Source organism: Thermobia domestica, chromosome 8 (assembly GCF_964235325.1).
Source record: "Thermobia domestica chromosome 8, izTheDome1.hap1.1, whole genome shotgun sequence".
Lineage (NCBI taxonomy): Eukaryota > Metazoa > Arthropoda > Insecta > Zygentoma > Lepismatidae > Thermobia > Thermobia domestica.
In genome coordinates, this window is record NC_137461.1 from 106,350,382 (window position 1) to 106,376,358 (window position 25,977).

The 25,977-nt window shown below is 36.0% G+C and overlaps 1 protein-coding gene across 1 annotated transcript in view; it reads right to left on the bottom strand.

The window, feature by feature from the left end:
- Positions 1 to 25,726, bottom strand: part of LOC145693120 (putative tricarboxylate transport protein, mitochondrial) — a 137,182-nt gene extending 111,456 nt beyond the window's left edge. The window contains exon 1 of the mRNA XM_081768838.1: positions 25,496 to 25,726. Within this exon, the coding sequence (XP_081624964.1) occupies positions 25,496 to 25,625 (130 nt within the window). The 5' untranslated portion in view covers positions 25,626 to 25,726. The remainder of the gene's footprint in view (positions 1 to 25,495) is intronic.
- Between the last annotated feature and the right edge of the window lie 251 nt (positions 25,727 to 25,977).

Consider the following 25,977-nt stretch of genomic DNA (forward strand, 5'->3'; position numbering starts at 1 on the left):
CCCCTGGATACGGGCCTGATTATACATAAAGCACATTATTGCTGATTGTATTTGCATTATTAAAACTTTGTGAAGTTTATCTGTTTACTCTATTTTTACACTTCACTTTTACATATTGAGTTTATTTAGATAGGGTATTCTTTGAACAGTATGGATATTGCTTTCTGTGCTCTGCAACAACTTGAAATCGGTATTGTTTCTGTTCTTCGTCCTTTGTCATAATATCGTTATACTCTTGTATGAGGCCAACTTCGCGTTCTGTGTGGTCTTCAACTATAAAGGTAACCAAGAAAGTTATGTCGCTTTTTGCGGAGGTCTGTGTTCCATTGGCCCTCTCACCGTGAGTTGAATGCGAATGGAGATAAGGCGAAGGTCAGTTGTTGGTGTGGGTATATCCAACAAACTAGCTGGTTCTGGTATTTCAATTACACCGTGAACGTGCGTAAGGATAGAGTGAACATGGAACCTCCACAGAGCGTTACAAGGGCGTGTATGCTGTACGAGTTCAAACTGGGTTTAAACGGGCTGCAGCGGGGCGGACTATATGCCAAGCCTTTGGTGAGGGTGTCGTGACTACGTGAATAGTGCAGTGGTGGTTTAACAAGTTTAAGGATGGTGACGAAACACTCGAAGACGCACCACACGCTGGAAGACCAACACATGTCCAAAATGAAGATCTTCAGGCAGCAATTGAAGCGAACAGTGACCAGACATGGAGGAACTGAGACAACAATTCAGTCTGAGTGGAAAAACCATTTGGCAGCACATCCATCAACTTGGGAAGTACTGCAAGTTGGGTCGATGGATCCCACATGATTTGACTCCGGGTCAGAGGGCAACGCGACCACACACCTGTGTTTCTTTGCTGTCTCGTCTGAGGAAGGAGCCATTTCTGGTCAGGGTGTTGATTGACATGTGATGAGAAGTGGGTCCTGTCCGAAGCTCCTCGGCGCCGTCACCATTGGTTAGCATCTCATGAACCGGTTCCAAAACAGCCGAAACCAGCACTGCACCAGAACAAGATCCTCCTGTGTATTCAGTGGACTGCTCGGGGCATCGTGCATTGGGAACTGCTACCAGCTGAACAAAGCATCAATGCAACTGTATACTGTCAGCAGCCGAGCAGTGTTCAAGTAATACTCAAAACTCTGAACCAGCACTTCTGAATCGCAAAGGGGCCCTCCTGTTACAGGACAACGCTAAGTCCCTCGTGGCTAGGATGACCCAGGACACCATTCTACGTCTTGGATAAGAAAGTATTGTATTCGCCATACTCCCCAGGCATTGCACCGTCCGATTATCACCTATTCCGTTCCTTGGACAATCACCTTAGAGGACCCCAGTTCAAATCCCTAGTAGAGGTATAAAATGCACTTGATACCTTCTTCGATCACGGCCCACAAAGTTCTACCGCGATAGAATCCATGGCTTCCCAGAACGTTGGCAGAAGGTCGTCGATGCTGATGGGGACTATTTTTGATCTTCCAGATACGTCTTAGGTCTCATATCGATGTTCGAAGGTGGTGGGTGAAGAGGCGATAGAACTTTCTTGATTACCTTTATACTTCATAACCAGGTAAATTGTCAGTGTTGGATTTCCATGTCTTCCTATTTTGTGCAAGAAATGTTGTTCGGATACTCAGACGTTCAAAACACTGCGTCGCGTTCTTCGTTACCAAATTCTCGACCTTAGCATCCTGTAGTGAAACAAGAGCATCTCAAGATATGTGCATGCGTTTTGGAGGCTCATCATTGCTGGTGTCTGTGTTCAAGTTTTTTACTATTTCTTGCTTTGTTTCTGCGGACAGTTCGTCGCCGAAAGAACGATATCCAATGAATTCTTCGCTCAAGTGCCAGAGATGACCACGACTTTTTTCGTGGGCTTTGTAAACGGCTAGATTTTCTGTGTTATATTTAAGAAGGTTTTCCAGGAATTCGAGATCATTTCTTGGAGCAGATGCAGCAACTGGTGATAAGAACCACGCTTTCACATAAACTTTAACAAGGAACGTACACAAAGTAATAAACTCTTTTTCTTCTTGATGAGTAAGATTGAATTGGTCTCTAAAAAGCCATATTTTGAATGTGTACAGTTCCTTCGCCATCCATTTGGCATGGTGAATAGCTCCGGGTGTCGCAAATGGCCACCAAATATCTCACCGACAAATTCGTCATTGCACTGAATATTGTTTAAAATTTGTAAAGTTAGCATAGTTTTTAATGGCATGATAAATACAAAATGCAATAGATGTACCAAAGGGAATAATGAGACAGCCTTCGTTGATCATTGTTGGAACAATATCTCCTACAGTGGTATAGTTTATTTGTAATAAATAATTACATGAACTGGATATAGGAGAATAAATGCACAAAACCAGAGTGTATCCCATTGTCAATAGTGACAATAAAGCACTAGTTTTGTTGAACTTTAAGTCGATTGCGCAACCTATAAATATTAAGCTATTGATTTGAAATTTTGCATGTATTATTTATTTGTAAAGGAGAACAAATTTTGAGGGTGCCACGGTAAAATTTCAAAGTTTCGAAATATTGGACTACCCTAATGTATGTATATTATGATATATATATATATATATATATATATATATATATATATATATATATATATATATATATATATATATATATATATAACTAACTAACTAACTAACTCTATGGCCTATGGAACCCGGAGGTTCAATGCCGCGTTCACAAAAGCTCTCCACTGACTTCTATCCTTAGCTAACTGCATCCAGTTTCTACTCTGTATTCCAATCTCTGCGAGATCCATCTTAATATTGTCCTCCCATCTGCGCCTAGGTCTTCCTAATGGTCGTTTTCCGATTGGTCTTCCAATCAAAACTTTGAAAGCGTCTCTACTTTCTTCCATTCTAGCTACATGACCCGCCCATCTAAGCCTCCTAGATTTGACGACCCTAACAATGTTGGGTAAACCATATAAATTATATATATATATATGAGAGAGAGAGAATAAACATACAGGTGAAAGAGGATTCTGTATCTAATCATGATCATATAATCTGTGACATTGCGTACCTATGCGTAAAAAAAGTTACCTTCACGTGCTACGATTTCGGAAGTCCACGATCCGTCTGAAAAGCACTTCTATAGAGATTAAATCTCACATGGAAAGAGAGAGATGCAATATTGTGGTATGGGTTTCCTAAAACTCGAAAATTTCAGGAAACGTTCATAAAATAATCTGAAGCTGTCACGTCACAAAAAGGGAGAAGTGATATCTCGTCTCAGATTTTGACTATTTAAAGAAACAAAAAAAAAATCGTCTCGTCTCGTGGCCAACCATAGATTAGCTTGCTTCATATACATAAAATAAAATTACGAAACGAGATATATCTTTACCACATTGCAAGTCAACTATTTTTTATTTTTGTAGCATTAGTATTAGCAGCAATTATTGTTTTTGCTGTTGTGGTTATTGTTACGAGATTTAAGAAAGACTTATTTCCCTTAGGATTCCAGTTTGAACATCTTAAGATATCTTCATTACAACAATTTTGGAGAAACTTTTTCCTGCAATATGCTACCCATCACACAAACTTTTACACTTGGCATTATCAGATTGTGGGCGTTGATGAATTACAATCAATCGGATAATCCTGGGATCGGATATACTGACTTGGGCTTTTCAACGACTTTCCTAGTTACTACCAGGCGAATGCATGAATAGCACTTTTAAACATATTACTGGTCCCCAAACCCTGTCAAATTTTCCATTGATAATTGTAAAATAAACTTACAGTTGTAAGCCTATAAGGAATAAGGCTAACAAATAGGGAATAGTATAGGGAAACGTTCTATTTAGTCACTACAAAGCTTTTTTTTAAAAAAAAAAAAAAAAAAAAAAAAGTCTCAAATTCATGCCCAGCAACGAAGCCATATTATTGCACGGATATATAATATATTATTACAATTCTTCTTATGTAAGACATAGATTTCGATAACCGCGTCAATATGCATTCAAAGAAACGCCTGATTTGCAACGGGATCAGCTGTGGGTAAAGCACGCATCAACAAGGTAATGACGCAACTTCTTCACGTCTTAAAACAGATTCGGACGCATGCAAAGAATGTGGCTGTGCATCAGTGTATCGCATGAATGTTTTATATGCTTTAGTTCTTTTTATTTCGTTTATTTTACATGGAAGTAGTGGTTATGTCAATACCTCTCACATTAAATATACAGCAATATCATTGTCTTGATTTTATCGTGGTCTAGATCATGCAGCAGTGCTTCCTAAACATTGAGATCATGCGCCCTTCATATCTCACTTCCCGTCTAACATCTCTAAATTTACGTAATTTATTCTAAATGTTGTGCAAAATTTCGGAAGGTAATTTTTAAGGACTAATAACAATATGTATTAATATTAATAATAATAATATTTCTAGGCCAGTTCGTTTTAACCTTGGTATCGTAGCACCCACTGGCGTCTCTGGCATGTAAAATTTGGGGGGGGGGGACATTGAAGAAAGTTTGTTATTCTGTCGTTACTAAATAAATTAAATTAGAATGAAATATTGAATATTTTGTACTTCAAAATATTGGGGGGACGCGACCCCCTCGTCCTCCCCGCCAGAGACGCCTATGGTAGCACCGAAAGAAATATCATTATTAGACTAGGCAGCGAATTACAAAAACGCGGAGCTATCAACTTTGAAGTGCCGCGCTACATGAAGAGAGAAAATGAGCCGTTTTTAAATACGTAAGTATGCGCTCTTTTGTAAAACAGCTTCTGTTTTGTAAAACTGTATGTTTTGTTGAAATTAAGTGTCTGTTTCCCTCAGTGAGTCTATTATGAGACGTCCCTACAGTTTAAGATGAAACCTGAACCACTTTAATCTGTTCGAATTTACAATGCTCTCCCTACTGGGAATCGAATCCGGACCCCGTACTACAAAGGCACACGCGCTACGGCATTGAGGGTGTTTTATTATTATTATTATTATTATTATTATTATTTTGTAACACTGTCCTACTCTCGAGCTCATAAATGAAATCTTTCTTGATGAATTTTAACTATAATCACTTACTACAACAATATGTAATTAAATCCTGAAAGTCCAATCTTTTCTCGTCGTACAACAAATTTTACGTCAAAATATTTGGTCAAAGAGTGTAACCATTCCATATATATATATATATATATATATATATATATATATATATATATATATATATATATATATATATATATATATATATATATATATATATATATATATATATATATATATACCGATTTCAAACTTATTATAATGATCTATTAATCACATTTCTACGCTCATTTCATAATAGCTTAATTTTACTTGCTTTGGAGAAAAGATTGGAGCAATAAGTAGTCTTAATAGAAAGGTATCATTCCATCAACTGTCTTCGTCAACAGCAGAAAACAGCAAAATCTCCGTGAAAAATAAATAAACAGGACGACAAAGAAGATTCGAGATTAAAGTAAACTAACTCGAGCAAAAGTGTTTGTCTTCTACAAAGCCAATTTGAGAAAGATTCGTTCTGCGATCTGTTACTTTTGCAATTATGTTCATTATAACACCGAAATCATGAAGGATGAGAGATAGTATTAAAGAAGAATACTCACGCTTATATCCAAGCACACTTTGAGGTTGTAAACACACGCACCCAAAAGGCTGATTCACATACAGGACGCAGTGTCAATACCGTGGTCCACGAACTATCTTTTCATATTATGGCACTGAAAATGCATTGGGTTTTCTTTCTTAATTCTCACTGACGTGAGGTGCCGTGGCGCTCCTCTGCCATACCCCGATTTGAAGAGAAACCACATCAGTCGCGGCTCGATGGCCACGATCCTACGGTTTCGCTCGGAATATTCGAAGCGACACAAATTTGACCAGAACCAAAAAAAAAAAAAAAAAAAAAAATTCTTCCTCCTCGTAACCCATCTTTGGAAATGGTTTAGAAAGCAATAATGGTACGGCGCACGAGATGGAATGGTAAGTTTGAATGGTCACGACGATAGCACGGGTATGGTAGGGAAACGGCATGAACATGGCAGCCTATATGTGATCTAGTCTAAAGAGACCCCAAAACATAAGTTTACAGGAGACCGATTACGAAATACACTGGTTTAATTCTATCTATATGCATAATAATAATAATAAAACTTGCATTGCATTATGCACGCTCATTGCGTACTAACAGAAATCAGTGAAACAGTATTATCATCATTATTATCTGTCGAATGGTTACCGCGGGTGCCTTCTAAGTGCGTGGTCCTGTGTTCAATTCCCGGTGACGATACTTGCCTCGTATACAGCCTGAGTAGTGGTTCGGATCCCGCTTTAAACAATAAATGTCATACAACCTCAAAAAAATATACGCCTAATCAATTAAAATCATTATTATTCTTATTACTCAAAAAAAGTAATTAATCATCCAAAGGCATTTTTTTTTTTTTTTATAATTTAATACTGGTTAACAGACATAGAGATCAGTATACAAAACGTAAATAATAAGGTTGTTTTATCAGAGCTATATGGATTTTTACATACAGTACATTTCTACACATTTTCTATTAAATATTCAGTTAGAAAAATTAATAAAAATTTTAACTGGTTACAATTAAAATTTAAATTTGTGAAAATAAAACTAATTAAATTGGAAATCAATGTTACAGAAAAGAGTAAAAATTAAAACTACATACAATAACAACTGTCTTCGTTAGCTTTGAAAGTTAATGTAAAAATTAATAGATAAAGTTGGGGCACGGGCTACACTACTATTATGAAGGGCCGCGGTGGCTCAGTGGTAGAGCGTTCACCTCTGGTGCATGGGGTCCCTGGCTGGATCCCAGCTCGCGCCAAGTGAACTTTGTGGTGGACAAACAGCGTGTAAGCGTAGGATTAAATTACTGCAACAGCAGATTCTAGCATTAATAGGGTGATTGGACCAATTATTAATAATAAAAGTATAGATAATGATAGGAAAGGTCTTTCTCCCATTTCTAGATAGTGATAAGGTTTTCTTGGGGTTCTCACATTTCCTCCCACTTTCTTCATTTCACAATATCATTCATTTCTCATCATTACTGTCCCTTTTAGACTATCCGGCATAAGCGAGGGGCGTAAAACTTAAACATTTCCTATTATGAAAAGTTGCTGTTTGAAAAAATAAATAATTAATAAAGTGTAAAATTAAAATATCGTAAATCTCAGAAATGTTCATTTCACACGATTCTTGAGGAAACAAATAACGATTAATATTTTAACCGGCAGGATATTTTCTACAACTGTAAATTAAAAGGTTACTCTTGAAAATAAATTTATTAAATTAAAAACTAACAAAATGTTTAACTGATTAACTTACTCGTTCATCTTTTAACAGAGTAATTGCAAGGCTGTAAATGTATACATTAGCGTTTTTGCACATTGATTCTTCACACATAAAAGGATGACAATTTAATAAAAGCAGCACATTGCATATGCATCACAATAAAAGGAATGCCAACTGAAAGAATGCTTACGGAAGAGAAAATTGTATGTTCGGAAAGCAATGCGGAACAAAACACTTCACCGAATGTACTACCATTTACTATAAGAAGAATATGAGGAGTGATTACATATATTACTCGTACCAGCACAGTCTATTTTACTGTCCATAAACTTCAAATGAACATACATATTTTAGAAAATCAATTTTGAAAGCAGAAAAAGATAACACAGGAATGCACACAAGACATGAATTGAGGCTGCCTCATCTCGAAAATGTTTCGTGAAAGTAATGTTTCACTTTTGGAGAAAAAAAAAAAAAAAAACTTCCTATTGGAAGAGCTGTCTACTCTCAAATCTTGACATGGAATTTGTCCCGCCTTGTCTTGTCCTAGTCAGTGGCGGATTTGGCCCGGGGGGCTAGGCCCCCAGTTTTTGAGTGACAAAAATAATTTAAGCTATTATTTAGGCCTATATATTTTTGTAAGTTTATAGTTAACTTATGATATACCTATCACAGTCTGGGTTCTTGCTGCTCACCCAACAGTTTCTACCTTCTAGGTCCGCCACTGACCCTATTAAAAAAAATTAATTTTCCTGACTATATAGAATTTTACTACAAGTGTATGATCATTTACTAATTATCCGTCACATACAGAGCACGACATAAATACCGCACTGGTTGCGATTACTTCCTGAGAATCGAGTCAATTTATTGCATAACAGAATTTACGAAAACGTATGTCAAGAGATTAACACACATCAACACTAACTATCAAGTCAAGCCGACATTAATCTTCATAAAATGGAGGTTTTTCAATTGCGTCCAAATTCATTGACTGATCATCCTTTTCATTAGTCCCTTTTCAGAAGGGGCCTATTGCTTACAGTGGAATCTGAACCTTACTCGGGTCTCCGATTTCTACATTCATTAATATAAATATTCAATAGAGCGCTCACCTCTGGTGTGAGAATTCCTTAGATCGATCCCTGGCCACGCGAGTTCGCGGAAGACAACCGCGTCCATGAATTTTCTCAGGGTTCTCCCGTTTCCTCCTACACTCTCATTTCACCCATTATTTCATAACCATTTACTTTTACTAATCATCCGTCTCCTTTAGCCTAAAAGGAATAACCATGAAACGTAAAATACGAAATTTTATTTCATAAATATTCAGTTTGGAATGGAATGAGTGGGGTAATGGGAAGGTCAGCATCGGGGCCATTTGTCCCCGTCCCCATTCATAAATATTCAGGTCAAACTTATTTTGAACATTTAATTTAGATACTTTTGAACGTGTATCTTGACACTCAAAGGCAGTAGTTCCCAACTGGTGTGTCGCACAGTCCCCTAGGGTGTGTCACGAATTTTCAGAATTTAACTAGTTGAGAATTCTCCAAGGGCATTGCGAGAACGAACTTAAAAAAAAAAAAAAAAAAAAAAACTTTTGTTGTTAACTTCTACAGGTTTTATACCAATTGTTCTATGTACTTTATTATTATACTCATTAAACAATTCTTGCAATATAGGGGAGAGGAAGGGAATGGCGATCAGCCCATTTTGCCCTCTTCCGTGACCCGAGAAGTCAAACTAGTGCTGCCATCTGCCTCTTGTAGCAAGGTTTCTTGCGTGTTATCGAGGAAGTTGCCAGAGTAGATTGAAGTCTACAGCGTGCTGAAACATGTTTTTGTTGATTTTCTTACACGGATCTGCGTATTTCAACTCACGATAGGTACAATTTAGGTTGTAAAATCTTGAAGTTACTAAGATTCATAAAAAGTTACATTTACGTCTAATGCACGACACATAGTTATATTTCAAAAAAAACTATAACATCGTTTTACAGTATAACCAGCTCAATTTTCAAAATGGCGCAATGTTGGGAATGCCGATCAACGTGATCGGTTTACTACCATGGTGATCACCATTCCCAACAAACTTTTGGAATACTTCTCTAGCCAAAAATTATAAAAGAGGCTAGACCTAAGATAGTTAATACGCCTACTTTAGTCAAATACTGAAACTTTGGTATCAATGTAACCTTTGTAGATCGTGGGTGCATGCTGACTGTACTGATGTGGACTCACCACGTGGATATATCTGTGACGTGTCTTTGAAAAAACGTCAATAAAATATTCAGTTGACGTTCCTCAGTCTTTCGAAGGCGCAGTTTAGCAAAAAAAAAAAAAAAAGAAAGAAAAGAAAAGAAAAGAAAGAAAGAAAAAGAAATGCCTATGGAACTGTGTGTGTTTATTAAGCTTGAACTGTGATCGCCATTACCAAAAAGTGATGGGAATGACGACCAAAGTAGCAATTTGAGTTGTTTTCATCGTATTCCCGAACTGAAAGAATGATCCTCTTTTTATTTTACACACTTATTGTAGAAGGATTGGAGTATGTATTTACAAGTTTGTTTCGATATATTTTGCAAATGAAACTGCGTAATAACCCATTTTTCTTAGGTGATCGCCATTGCCCACCTCTCCCATATCTTCCCATTTATAATTTCCTTGAGTGGGTCTATATATATATATATACGAGGGTGGATCCAAGGGGGCTAAGGGGCTATAGCCCCCCTTGACGCTCAGGTTTACACGGGATAAAATGGGCTTCAATTCTGCTTTACACTGGATAAAACGGCAAATTATGGTTTAGCCCCTCCCTTGATCAAATTCTGGATCCGCCACTGTATATATATATATATATATATATATATATATATATATATATATATATATGCGTGTGTGTTTTATTTAAGAGTTCTGTTAAACGTTCTACGGTATGTTGTCTTAGGAAGATACATGCTCAAAATGGAGGGCTCAAAATTGAAAAATTCGCAAAATATCATCTCTCTCTATGACTTACAGTTCCCGAGATATGGATCCTTAAATCTCCTGCAATCCGAACTTTTCTGACTAATGTCTCGCGAACGGTTAAAGTAACGCGAAAAATTCCATCACTTCTTTGGGATAGTTTCTGAAGCTCTATCGAGTGGAGGGCTCAAAATAGAAAAATTCGCAAATAACACACACACATCCTATATACAGACAGAAAATTCAGTAACGAACTTTTGAAGTTCGTTGAAAATTGCGAAACATTTAACAATTACACTCGACTCTCTTGTTAGCCGATCACAATGGGACTGGGCTCTGACTGGATAACGTAAAAATCGGTTAAAACTAAAATCACCATTTCATAGCTTCTAAATTGTAAAGCACTGAGGAGATATCCCAGTCAGGTTGCCAACTGATTGCAAAATCAACATTTCCCAATAACTTCCATACGATTTAACATATCCCCTCCCCAAAAAGATATTGGTATTTAAACATTCTTCGGTATCCTAGAAATACGCCTGTAAGCATTACCACTTCTCCCAAGTAACCCAGTTATCAGGGTTGCCTGTCACAGCGTTAGACGTATCTGTGCCACTTTGCATTATTACGTGCGACATTACAAATATACGAAATCATGTCGACCAAATACCCCCTAATTACTGAACTACCAAGTTCGTAAAAACATAATATATACATATACAATCAATTAATACAGGACACTGTGTTCGACACCCTACTAACCTGTACGTAGGGCTCAAAACCCGTAATCACTCTGTTCCAAACAATAGCGAAATTTGCCATTTTCTTTCTTTCTTTGAAAATGTCCATGACACTAGAAAAAATACTACATGGTTCAACACACTAAATCTTTCCGAAAGTCAGAGTTACCGAATGTATTTGAAGATCTTCCAAATATTGCTTACTCCGCACAACGGAGGGCGTATTAGCTAGTATATCTATGACAAGTAAAGTCTTATAATGCTGTTCTAATGTAGTATAGTTATTGTTAGAATTAAGGAAACTATTATTTCTCAGTGATTCCCCCAACTAATTATGACTATTCAACACAAAAGTTACTGCATTCTTTCAGATGATATGGAACATGACGTACCAAGTCTTTCGAACACAGAAAATGGTAATGTCTGATTTAGAACAAAAATTTTCCTCGCGTAACAAAAATGGAATATTTCACTGATGGGTGGGAGCCCAATATGAAAACTGCAAAGCCTTCTTTCTTAAATCTTTACTTCCATGCAAGTGATTTCCACGGCATGGTGGTAAAATGGTCTTTTCCTATCTGCCTTGGAAAGTCCCCATGTGATGCAATTAGTGGGACTTTTAACCGGGTTGTGACAAAAGCAAGCCTTCAGAGACCATTGTCTGATCAAATAAATACATGTGCCCTTATGTTTCATTTCTATGTAGAAAACATCATTAGCACCATGTTTTTCGTTGTATACAACTTGTTCGTGCCACACTTCAACAAAGATTTCTGAGAGCAAAAACTATTCCAGGAACACGTACAATGCATTGTTTTGAAAAACCTGGTCCATTAAGATTGGAGCGAAGCGTACAGGTCTGGATGAATATTTTAGTTAGTGAATAATGATGAAGGTGATGCATCAGTAAATTTCCTACATCCCCATGGTCCATTTCCCTAATTTTATTGGGCTGAAAATGATTTCTGTTGTGTTCCATTTACTCACATCTTATGTAAAGTGGATATAACAACTGCTACAGGCACAACATACAGATTATCTCCGAAGTCTCTGCAAGTAGTTACTTCAATGTGGGAAAAGTTTACAAAAAGTACATTACGTTAATATCTAATTACAGCAAAACCGAAGATTTTATGTGCCATAACATGTAGGTCTATAATACTATCAAGCTTTATTATATTTTCTTCTTTGGTAGTTATTCTGATTAACTTTTAAAAATGCTAACGCCCATTTAGTGTTCAGATTATTGTATTTTTTCCCTTACCTATAAATTTTCGAAACTCCCTATTTCTCCTCCGTGTTTGGATAGCCAATCACAAATTTTGCATAGTGAAAATAGATGTAATAAGGTTACTGCATAATGTGGCACAGATACGTCTAACGCTGTGACAGGCAAGCCTGAAATTGGTTGGCAACCCTGACAACTGGGTTGCTTGGGAGGAGTGGTAATGCTCACAGACGTATATCTAGAATACCGAAGAGTACTTACACCAATTTTGGGGTGGATATGTTAAATCGTATGGAAGTTATTGGAAAATGTTTATTTCGCAATCAGTCGGCAACACTGACAGGGATATCTCCTCAGTGCTTGGATGGCCCATCACAAGTTTTGTATATGTGAAACTAGATGTAATAAGCTTTCAAACAAAAACAAATTCATTGAAATCCATGATGGGGATTATGAGAAAAAAAGGTTTGAAGTTTCAAAATGGCGTTCTAGTTTGTTTGTTTTTTTTTTTTTTTTTTTTTTTCCTCAAAATGTTACCTTTCAAATGACTTTATAAATTTTCTATCAGCTCTAAGAAAAGTTTTCATGTTTTTAATGGTAAGCAACTTCAAGACAAACTGAATTTTAAAAAAGAACCATGTTTCTGGCATTAATAGGAACTGAAATATGATTGTTTTAGTGTTCTTGCAAACCAGGAAAATATCATGTCGCGACCGTTAAACATGGATTTTCTTCACATTTTTGAAATGCAATAACTTCTAAATCGTTTATGCTATTTCAATAAAATTTACATACTTGCAATTAGCATAAAAAGTTTTATAACACTACAAAATCTCATCCAAATCTGAGACAGTGGGTTAAATTTCCCCAAAATTTTGGTTGAATTGATGTGGAATGACCCTAATGTGTTATGAGAAAACAGTACATTTTAAACTTATCTGAATCTAGCTGTGACTTGTGGACGAGAGTCGCTTTGAAATTGTTTTTATTTACAAATTACAGATGTCTAAAGAACAAGAAGCCGTTTCTTTCTGTAAACTTTAAGATTTTTTTTTCTCCGCCATTTTGGTTTGTTGGATGTGGACAATGACAACATTTCCTACATTTGAACGTAATTTGCACCGCTTATTGGATTATTTTGGAACCATAAAGCATATATCATATGAAAGCTATGAATACCATTGATCCAATGGTGTCCATATCTCAAAATCGAATTTTCTTGGGCAAGATGCCGTTTGGAAATGGACGATTCATATACCACTTTATTCTGATGCAGCTTAACACTTGTTAACAACAGGAGTAATGTGCATTCAATTACTATGCAAAGCATGTAAAATGATTTACTTTCCATCAACTTATCAATTTAAATTGACACGACAACGAGTACAATATACAGTAGTATCTTGAAGTAAACTTCTAAGATTTAAAACTTTAAATAGGTATTGGGATAAAGCACTATGACAGTAAAATTGTAAGTCGGAAATTAACATTTGCAAACTGAAGGTGATTTCATACAATTGTGGATTAACAGTTGATAAATCTTCAGTACTGGTTTTACCTTTACATTTCCAAGCCCATATTAGCAGAATTGAAACATGAATGTATGACCATGTAAAGTAGTGGGGTGGAAATTGAAAAAAAAAGGGGGGGAATCGACTAACTATTGAATATTTTTATAATTCTTTGTATCTCTATAATTATCTCAAGGGGCATAAAAAATACGAAATAAACAAATTCTACGCTGAAATCATAGGCAAGGAATACATTTTAAATTAATTGTATTAGAAACTTCCCTATTTCCTTTTTTTTTTTTTTTAAGAAAATTACTTAATAATTTTAATTGTTTGACTTAAATCTTCTGAAGGTGATGTGGTTCAGCATAGGTGAATAAGTAAATTTTCTTAAGCCATAATATCATCTTCGAACAAAGTATTGAAAGCATTAAATACAACAAATCACAAATCAAAAAAGTTCGTAATAAAAAAAATGGATTTAGGATTTAGATTTCTGGGTTCTCAGCATCTAAGGCCATTTAGTCCTTCACGATTTGAGGGATGACGTCCCTCGGTGAGCACACAATCCCGGGAAAGGGAAGGAAGGAAGCGGCTTGGGACCTATAAGTTAGGTTCCACCCCGGCATTTGCCTGGTGTGAATGAGGAAAACCCATTCAGGGTGGCTGGCCTGAAAAAGCGTGTTACACATTTTTGACCGAGGACCTAACCGGGAATCGAACCCGGGACCGAATAAAAAATTTGGTTATTGAAGTTCCACGACCTGTCTCTTTGAAATGGCCCTAATTTTAGATTACCTTAAATAAGTCATGTACGTTTATTATATAAAAAACAGACCAACTACCACCAATTATTCAAATTCCTTCGATCACAATATCAGAAAAGGTAAACAGATGAAAGAGGACCATGGACGGTTCGTGAAAGTGACTATCTTTGTGACTCTTAATCCCTTGAACCCCGAGCGACCTCAATCACATTTTCAACATAGATGAGGTTCGAGCCTGCAAAGTTTTTTATCATTTCACTTTGACATTAGAATTTAGGGAAGGGAAAACTTAACTCTTGAACCAGCCGACTGATCTCGACAGTGATGAGCAAATGCAAGACCAAGTCTTGGTCTTGCACAAGAGGTCTTGGTCTTGGTCTTGCACTGGAACCCTCGGTCTTGGTCTTGGTCTTGCACACCCAGTCTTGGTCTTGCTTGCAAGAGTCTTGCAAGTCTTGCTTTTAATAAGTAAATTTTACTCTGAACATAAGGGATAATAAATTCTACATTGCGTCAATAGTGAGGGAAATACAATGTATGTTTCTAAATGTGATATATTTTACCTTCGTGTAAGTGTGATGATACTGTACAACATAGGCAATGACCTTTACTTTTTTTTCTATGGGTGATCACGCTTCACTACTTATAAGATAAATAATAACATTTCGTAATATTTTTATATGTTTTAACAGATCCAATACTCAACTGGTTCCCAAACTAGAGAGGCTACCCCTGACAGTGCGACGCATGAAAGAAAACCAAAACGGCACAGATTACTGAAATACCATAAATTGCAAAATTATTTTTACACTCTAAAGGCGTCAAATTGTTTCCTTTCCAACCACGATTAGCTCATCTTTGTATTAAACAAACTCCCAATTGAATATTGAAATTTTGTTTTAGTGATTCTAATATGTACTGTATGGGGCAGAAACAAGGACATTATGCAAAAACGATGAAACAATTAGACTTTCGAAATGTGGGCATGGAGAAAAAAGGAGAGAATCAGCTGGGTTGAACGGAAAACAAGTGTGAAAGTTTTAGAAATAGTTAGCAGTAGGGTAGAAAAGAAGAATTTTAGATGTAATTAAAAAGAGGACATTGGCTGAGGAGGAACTGTATTATGAGGGACGTGCTAGAGGGAGGGGGCGAAGGAGACTGTAGTTGAAGAAAGATATTAAAAAAAAGAAAATTGCTACGTCAAGACGAAGAGAGTAGCTGAGTACCACAGTCATCGAAGCTTCTCAGCTGCAGCAAGTGACCTGCCAATAATGGCAGAATAGCTATTATTATGACGATGATGATATGTTTTGCAATATTGACCAAAAAAGAGAGATAAAATAAAAATAATAATAATAATAATAATTTAGAATATGAAAGGAAATTAGATTTGTGAGTTTTACGTCCCACGATTATGCCGACTAGGCTAAAGGAGACGGTGATGATGAAAAATGAATGAAAATGGTGGAAAGAAGAAAGTGGGAGGAAACGGGAGAACCCCGAGGAAACCCACGCACACGGTTTGTCCACCACAAAGTTCACTTGGCGGGAGCTGGGATCGAACGCTGGACCCCAAGCACCAGAGGTGAACGCTCTACCACTAAGCCACCGCGGCCCCAATATTTTAGAATAATTTGAGTGAAAACTGAAAACGACTCAACTGTCTATGTCTTTTGTGTAAACTCAATTTATATAAATACTTTTGACCTACATTAGAAATACATAATAACGGCATCAAATTTCAAGTTATTTGAAATAAGTACGAAATCAATCTCAGTTGTGAATATAGATTATTTATTGTTGTATAATGTTATATCGTTGAATCCTAGCTATGCCGTATACCTAAGGAGGCTATAAGTTATATTATAAACAATTATTCAACGTATAAGCATCCACCTACGAAATCAAACTTGCGGTCACATGCGGACATTGCAAGTTCTTGTCAATGTCATGAAAATGTTATTTCAATATTACTTTCATGAGCACATATTAAAAATTTCCAACGGATGCTTGAGCCTCAGAGCCAAGGCCATACCCATGTAGTCGGCACCTATGGTGTACGGAATTGCCGATGTTCAATACTACATTTCTTTAGTTTTGGGAGAAGAACACCACTAATATGTTGAACCGTTGAAATGAAATGAAATATATACTTTAACGTCGAACGATTATTACACTGAAGCTAAGGGAAACAGTGATGATGAGAAATGGTGGAATGAAGAAAGTACGAGGAAACGGGAAAACCCACGCAAAGGGTGTTTGTTCACCAAAAAAGTTCACATAGCGCAAGCTGCGATTGAACCAGGTGCCAGAGGTGATCGCTCTGCCACTGAGCTACCGTGGCCATAACATGCTCTAGTTTATTTTTGCTCATCCACTTCTTATGGACACAATTATTCTTCGTATGATTTCTCAAAATCCAATCATGGCTGTCGTGAATGATCAAGTGATGACCAAAGTAAATCAGACACTGAAGTTATTATATCTGGTAACAATTCATAGAATTATGCTGTCGGCCGTCTCGTGAACAACCAATTCAAAAAACGACATGCTATAGCTATATGTTACAGGAGCAGATCGACTCACATGGTTTGCATAAACTACTGGGAACACATTCACTCCAGCGGTGTTTTTACTGGAGCCAAGAAGTTCACGTGAAAGATGTAATGTTTTTTCTCCTTCCTTTTTACATTCTATAAAAAATCAAGTAGTACCGTACTTGTGCAAGACTCTTGCGCAAGAGTCTTGGTCTTGGTCTTGCATGCAAGACTCTTGCAAAAACTGCAAGACCAAGACTCTTGCGCTCATCACTAGATCTCGATCAAGATTTCAACATAGATAGGACCTGGGATGTTTTTTATCATATCACTCTGACGGCAGAACTTAGGGGCGGGTAAGAGGAGGAGATATTTAAAAATAACCTATGTTAGTTGAGTTAACGTTGTAATGCGCCGCTATATTTTACCTGCACCAGCGCATTACTTGATATTTGGGCAAGTGGCAATTTGGATTTCGGTCCGCGCCGTAAGATATAAATCTAAATTGTGAAAACTTTTTCGAATCGAAAAAAAAAAGTATTGTAAATAGTAAGGAGAATGGAATGTTAACGATATATAGAAAGAAATAGTTTTTTTGTGATTCTGGTCGGTAAATATGTATGTAAAAATTATGAATCTGTAAAACGTAGAACCCCGGATCAAACGTCTGAAAATTTATCCAATTGTGTTAGTATCTAGATTTTGTTTGTGATCTCAACGAAATGAAATTCATACGTAGATGGTGCAACGTAGTTCATTGGTAATTTAGATGATGTATATATATTTATTAATGTATATATTGGGAGATTTTTACTGATACAGCCTCGACGAATTGTGCATAATAATAATAATAATATAATGAAATAAAATAATTGAATATGAATATTAGTAAAAAAAATGATGATGATGATATGTGATAAATATGAGGTAATTACGATATGTAATTTGAAATAAAAGGCTGATAAGAAAATGTAGAATAATTCTCAATTAAATCGTTATTCGAAGAACTGCATCATCTAGTTGGCCATTTACAGTTGATTATTGTTGGATGAACTATGTATTCGTACATCTGATAAAACGCCAAGTTATTGTTTTACTGTAGAAGTTTCTTTTGTCAGTACCCGAACCTCAAAACAATCAATGTGAAACATCCTCTTACTACAATTAGAATGGAAGGTGAGAGTAGTGCGTTTCATAAAATGGCGACCGTGAAAAAGGACTTTCAGGTACAGATGAAGAATACGACTGCAGGGAAACAATAGAAAAAAAAATGCAATTGGAAATCACAGAAGATGTAGATCCGGGGTATCATAATGAGATTGATAATAATATTAAAGAAGAATAATATAAACATGGAAGAAGAAAGAAAAAGAATTAGAGAGAATACAAGTGAAAAGAACGGTGAAAAAGAGGAGAAAATAGTAAAAGATGAAACAAGAGATATAAAGAAAGAGAAGAAATCAAAGAAAAGTAAAAGTGATAAAGATGATACGAAAAAGGAGAGAAAACATAAAAGTGAAAATAAGGAAGATAAAAGAGAAAATAAGAAAAGAAGACACGAAGGTCATAGTAGAAGTGAACCAAAGGAGAAAAACAATGGAAAACACAGACACAGACAGAAAGAAGAAAAGAAAAGTATAGAAGAGAAATACCATGAAATTAAAAAGGAAAATAATAGAGATGGTAGAGGTTATGCACGAACAAAAGGAGCTGGTCTTAGTAAAGTGAAGATGATGTGCTGTCTTGCCGAACAACGCACGCAAGTTTATACAGAAATAAAAATGTATATGGACCAAGCGTTTTCACGACTTGCGTCTCGATTACAAACGAAATTGGATAATATCATAGATGATTTTAGGAACCATTTAAGGAAGGAGATTGCTGAGTTTGATCGTGCTGAAGTACAAACACAAGTGGTAGATAAAGTGGAACAACAAGGTAAAGATCAAATGGAAGCGCTTGAGTATCAGGAAGAATATATTGAAGATAGCAAAACTAGGAACGATACCAAACTAGTTAATGATTTGTTAGGAGATGATGCGGAGACTCCAGTAGCAACTCAATGTGTTGGAAAGGAAGACAGGAAATGTGTAGAAAATATATGTGTCATGCCATTAGAAGAAGAACAAGTTTTCAGTGTAAGCAATCAAAAGATTTTAGCAGAAGAGAAAGGCGAAAGTACTGGAAAATATAAAATAGAATATTATCATCAGAACTCCGGAAAATCCCTAAAGCTAAATAATCATATAAGAAAATTGAATTGTTCGGTATGTCATCGAAAGAGAAATGGTAGACACCAGTGTCTGCGGAAACGAAAGGTGAAAGAAATTTCTAAGAAATTTAAGAAAGATAAAGGAAGTTACAAGAAAATAGTAGCCTATAATAAAATACATCATGCTGAAATTGAAGAGGATACAAAACAGAATGAAAAGTTTGCATCAGAAGAAAGGAAAGATCAAGTGAAGATAAAACCCACCATCGCTAGAAGAATTAGTAAGCCAAGATTCGGAAGTCAACGCAAGAAATTTGGACAGAGGGAAAAGAAGGAATGGAAACTGGATGAGAGATGGAAATATCGGAAGAGGAAAGACAAGAAAGTGGAGAAAGGAAGAAGTGGAAGAAGTCGGAATAGAAAGAAAGACAGAAAGAAACCGAAAGATAATGAAAGAAGAAGTGACAGAGGAAGATGGAGAAGGAAAAGGATGAAACCAAGATATGAAAGACAAAAGAAAATGAAAGTCTTAAAAGAATGGAAATATAAAAGACGTAAAACGAAAAAAAGATTCCAAACACGAAAAGGAACCAGAAGAACATTGAAACACTTAACACATTGTGAGTGGAAAATTGGTAAAGCCAAAATTATTACTCGCAGGAAGAAGAAAAAGAAAAAGGTTGAAAACTGCAAGAGAAGGCGAAGTCCGTGGAAGGATGAACAGAAAGGGAGTTATCGACGTAAAAGAAAAAAAATAAGAAAAGATAAATCGTCGCTGTAGTATATATTAGGAAAAAATGTTACAGTATTATATATGATATTATTTAGTGTTGTATTATTTAGTGAGGTGTTCAATTGGAAAGCCATCAATAACGTCTTTATTGTAATGTTCTATTTCAATGTTAATTTATTGCTTTAATTTTGAACATTTGTTACAAGAAGATGATGACCGTTGGGAAATGTATGAACTTTGTTTCGTACGAATTGGTCCTTTCTTAGTTACAAAACCTCTAGAGAAAATGTGAATCTTGAAAAATTTTATCCAGTGATAAAATTTTTGTTCAGACACCGGGGAGTCTGTAATGCGCCGCTATATTTTACCTGCACCAGCGCATTACTTGATATTTGGGCAAGTGGCAATTTGGATTTCGGTCCGCGCCGTAAGATATAAATCTAAATTGTGAAAACTTTTTCGAATCGAAAAAAAAAGTATTGTAAATAGTAAGGAGAATGGAATGTTAACGATATATAGAAAGAAACAGTTTTTTTGTGATTCTGGTCGGTAAATATGTATGTAAAAATTATGAATCTGTAAAACGTAGAACCCCGGATCAAACGTCTGAAAATTTATCCAATTGTGTTAGTATCTAGATTTTGTTTGTGATCTCAACGAAATGAAATTCATACGTAGATGGTGCAACGTAGTTCATTGGTAATTTAGATGATGTATATATATTTATTAATGTATATATTGGGAGATTTTTACTGATACAGCCTCGACGAATTGTGCATAATAATAATAATAATATAATGAAATAAAATAATTGAATATGAATATTAGTAAAAAAAATGATGATGATGATATGTGATAAATATGAGGTAATTACGATATGTAATTTGAAATAAAAGGCTGATAAGAAAATGTAGAATAATTCTCAATTAAATCGTTATTCGAAGAACTGCATCATCTAGTTGGCCATTTACAGTTGATTATTGTTGGATGAACTATGTATTCGTACATCTGATAAAACGCCAAGTTATTGTTTTACTGTAGAAGTTTCTTTTGTCAGTACCCGAACCTCAAAACAATCAATGTGAAACATCCTCTTACTACAATTAGAATGGAAGGTGAGAGTAGTGCGTTTCAACGTCGCTTTCAGTAGCAAGGCTATATGGGATTTACTGATTAACGTGGAATCTGAACCACATGACCTCCCGCTGGGAATCGAACCCGGGTCTCCCACGCCAAAGGCGAGTACGCTAACCGCTTAGCCACGAAGGAGCTCTGACTGATATTAGTGTCGAATCTATAATTTTTTGGTGTCGTTGAGAAAGAAGTTACAATTTCGATGCTGTTAAAATCCAAATTCAGCCCCGCAACTTGAGGAGGGGGTGGGGGAGACATATAAAAATGATCGAAAATGACCAATGTCAGTATCGAATTCATAGTTTACGGGCCGCTGAGTTGAACAGTGACACTTCCGATCCTGTTTACATCCAAATTCAGCTCTGCAACTTGGGGGAGATACATGAAAATGATCAATATTAGTGTCGAATCCGTAGTTTTCGGCGTCGCTGAGATGAATAGTATCACTTTCGATCCCGTTTAAATACAAATTCAGCTCCACATTTTGGGGAGGGAGGAGATATATAAAAATAATCGAAAATGACTCATATCAATGTCGAAACTATAGTTTTCAGAGTCAATTGGGATGCAGTTTAAATCCAAATTCAGCCCCGCAACTTTGGGGGAGGGGGATATACAGGGTGGCCCAAAAGTAAGTATACAGCCTTGTACTGATCGGCTCATGGCATTTAATATCTTTTACTTATTGTCCACACAGATACTAACTTAGTTTCTTCATTATTTGTTCTTAATTTCTTTTCACCTACACCTGAAGCTTCGAACAGACCGAAGGAAATAAATGCATTATCTTAATAATAAATTAAAATGTCATACTTGATCGATGCTGCTCTGCATACCTATTTTTGGGCTACTCCACATATACATACATACATACATACATACATATATATATATATATATATATATATATATATATATATATATATATATATATATATATATTAGTAAAAAGTGACTAATTAACGGAACATATATTTTTTTTCTTTTAATTCAACCCAGCGAAGCGGGTAATTGATGCTACTTCTATATAATATAGAACAGAAATAAAATCCCCTCTTACACACAGGATTCAAATCCCTGAGCCAGTTATCCTGACCGTTGAACCCTTCAGTTTCCCATCAAAAATACCAGTTTCCCCCAAAACACAAGAGACGACATCGTTTTCGATTGGAAGAAGGAAATTATGGGAAATGTCTCCCTTAAAGCGAGGATTCTGAAAAACGTTAGAACATGTATTCATTTATTTTAAAGAGGAGTTTATATACGAAGTTTCATTTTCCTAACTTGACAGGATCGTGAAATACTCAATATTTCTCATAAATTTTGATTTTCCGCTTCCCCCCATTGAATACTCATTGTAAACAAGGTACACGATAAAAGTCCATTCGAAGTAAATGATAAATACATCCAAAAATTCATTTCAAACGGTTTAGCCGTTTTCCCGTAATGCGATCACAAACCAGATCCTTTGGATTTTTACATAATAGATTACAGCTGAAAATAATTACAACAAAGTTGATGAAGCGTAAATAAAACTCATGATGTCATTCCCAAATATTTTCTGTTCTAGCGATGATTTCTTGATAAATACAGAGTTTAGACCAATTCTGAAACTACGCATGTACTAAGAAATACGACCTAAGAAAATAATTATAATTGGATTAAGGTTACTCCTTCAATCCAAGTTTTGAAGTAAAAGTTTGCTGGAGGGTTTTTTGGGCTGCGTAAAATCCCAAAAAGCATGATAAGAACTTCCGTTATCAGACTAATAACATTGCGTATGTGGATACATAGTCATGGTGCTACCACTGGGAGCAAAAATTTGTAAATTCAAAAGAATAAATATGTTACATGATTTCACAATAGGATTGCATAAGTAAGCAACGGGAGCTTACCTCTCACATGTATAATAAGGCAGAAATACGAAATGCAAAATGTGCTTCTTATCATTTAGCATTCCATAACAAAAACGTGATGAATAGGTGCTATGTGAAGAAAGTGTACAAGCAAAGTGATCATACAAGTATCACAAAGCTGTGACACATGCATGACATTAGTTTTATGCCACATAAAGTATTTTTTCACTAACCTCTTTCATGCGTTTGCCCACGGTCGCTGACGCGCCTTCTCCCCACAGACGCACCACCGTGCCATAACGCGGCGCCACTGGTATCTAAATTTGTTTAGATAGCATTAACGCTTCTTACTACAATCGGTCATAAATTACCCTGTGTGTGCGGGTCAATTGCACACCACTCGCAATAATTGTTGCCAAATTACAATTCTTTCACTAATTACCTTCTTATTGTCCGCCAAAAGATTCGTGCTGCGCGACATGATCTTACACTTACTTAGCTTAGATGAAATTCAAGAGGTCCAACACAAGTAATTGTTGAAAAATGAAATTCTTTAACGATCTGCGTATAAATATAGCGTCCGGGTGTATGACATAAAAGTTACAGCGCAAGAAACAATATGTTCTATGTGGTCAGTAAAAAGCACAAACGCCATCAAACCGAGTCAGGGCAGGGAGAAGCTGGTGAGCCACGCGTTAGCGCGAAAGTTCGTACGGAGCAGGCATGTCAGCTACGGTCGGTATACACGTAGACTAATATATGAAAACATGTAAGATTTCGCAATAATACGAGTTTCAATATCACTTGTAATGGTTTCACATTCGTAAATATAAAATACAGGTTTTGTACATTGTGTAGAAATACACCACCGGCGAAAAGTAGTATCTAATACGGTCATCTCTCATATGCACTTACTTATTTTAACCTCATAAAGCACTTATAATGATTTTACACTATTAACCCTACACTTGTAAACTTAAAATGGTAAATGTTTAGCAGACGGGGTCCAGAAGCACGTAAAAATTACAAAATTTAGGGGAGAAATGGAAGATGCAAGTACTTAGACCTAAGATAACCTAACCAAATCCAACCTAAACTCAACTGAACTAAAACTAACCTGAATCAACCTAATAATTATAAAAATAAGCGAAATTATATCATTTTTATCGAAAATTATGCCGGAACCCTAGACTAATATAATCAAACAAAGTAACCTAACCTAATTAAACTGAACTAATCTAAATTAACCTAATATGAACAGAAACTACGTACCAAAATTGCAACAGTTTTAAGAAAAAATTGCTGGACCCCTCCTGTTAAACATTGTCCCTTAAAATACAGCTGTATTACTCAGCATTTAATTTAAAAGCCTGTCTTTCCTTCCATTTCCTTCCATGTATACATTGCTTCTTACATGTAATTCCCGGAAAATATTGTGTGCCTAAACTTATCCAGCACCGTTTTTTGTTATATAAGGGTTTTCTATGCCATATGGTCACAAGCATTATTTATACTCAATCTCCACGAATTACAGCAACTCCTCACGTTTATATTTCATGAATGTAAGTATGGGCAAGGTTCTAGAATACAGGTTCCCCTCCCAATTTAGCTGTGATAAAGACAGAAAACAACGTGCCCTGCAGGGCTCTAACCCGCCTTCACTCGCTGATGTTCGCTCGGCAATACTATATAATTGAGTAGTAAACTCTGGTACAGAAAGGATCCAACCTAGCTACTAATCTATGTAGGGGGACCTGTGTTCTAGAATCTTCCCGTAAGTATGCCCCCATAAAAATGGATAGCAAGACAGGTAGTTGTCCAAAGAACGTGATTTACCATACCAACAGCTTTACGAACGAATTCACGCGATATTGTTCAAATATTCTATAGGCTTTGGATTTGGATTTCCTAACATCATTTTTTTCTGATTAAACAATAAAAATGTACGGGTTAACTTTACAACGCCCGCTCCAGCACGTATACTCACTTAGAAACGAGGAATTACATACTAATAATTTTATGAAAATGGATCAAAACTTACTTAACCTTAAGCTAACCCGTTCCTAATCCCTATCCTACTTATTTATATCTTACTCTACTCTACCCTACCCTACTCTACTATACTTTTTAAAAGTACCCTACTTATCGATGCACAGCTGGAGCGTGTCTTGTAAAGTTTACCCAAATGTATTATTTAAGTAAGCCTTTTAAGAAGGAAATTTTGCATAATGTACTTAGCCATTCTGACAAAAAATCAATGAACTACCATATATCAAACAATCCTCACATAAATTTATTTATTTATTTAAAATAATGAAAACTGCACGAATATCAACTGTTTCATGATTATGTTTGATGGAAATTCTTTCGAGGCATTTTTTTTTTCTTTCTTCAATATACCAACACGACTTATCGTATTCTGGGAAAAAGTAAACAAACGTAAAGCAGACAACTTACCCGCAACAATTCCCTTTAAGGCACCGGCCGGTTTTGGCACCGCTGATACCTGTGGATTGGATACCGCTGTAGGAATATTCCCTGGTGCTCTGGGAATTGATTTTCCTATTTCAAGATCTTTGGAACTCATCTTTCTTTCAACACACCAAACTCTTGAACGTCACTCGTACGAACACCAGACATGTACTACAGCGCTCACATTCTACTAACAGCTGATCGCTTTTGTGAGTCTCGCTGACTACTCATTCTTAGTGTTGCCAACACAACGAGAAAAAGTGGCTAAAATCAATAGCTAAAAGTGGCCAGAAATGGCTAAAAAAAAAAAAAAAAAATCTGGGCTGAGACAAAGCTAAATAAATTCGATATCTATAATAACATAAAATTAAAACAAAATTTCCCTAACATAATAACAGTAAATATCATAATCATCTTCTTCTTCAGATTGAGGTGAAGCTTATTTTGTCTTGTTTGCTTATACCGGC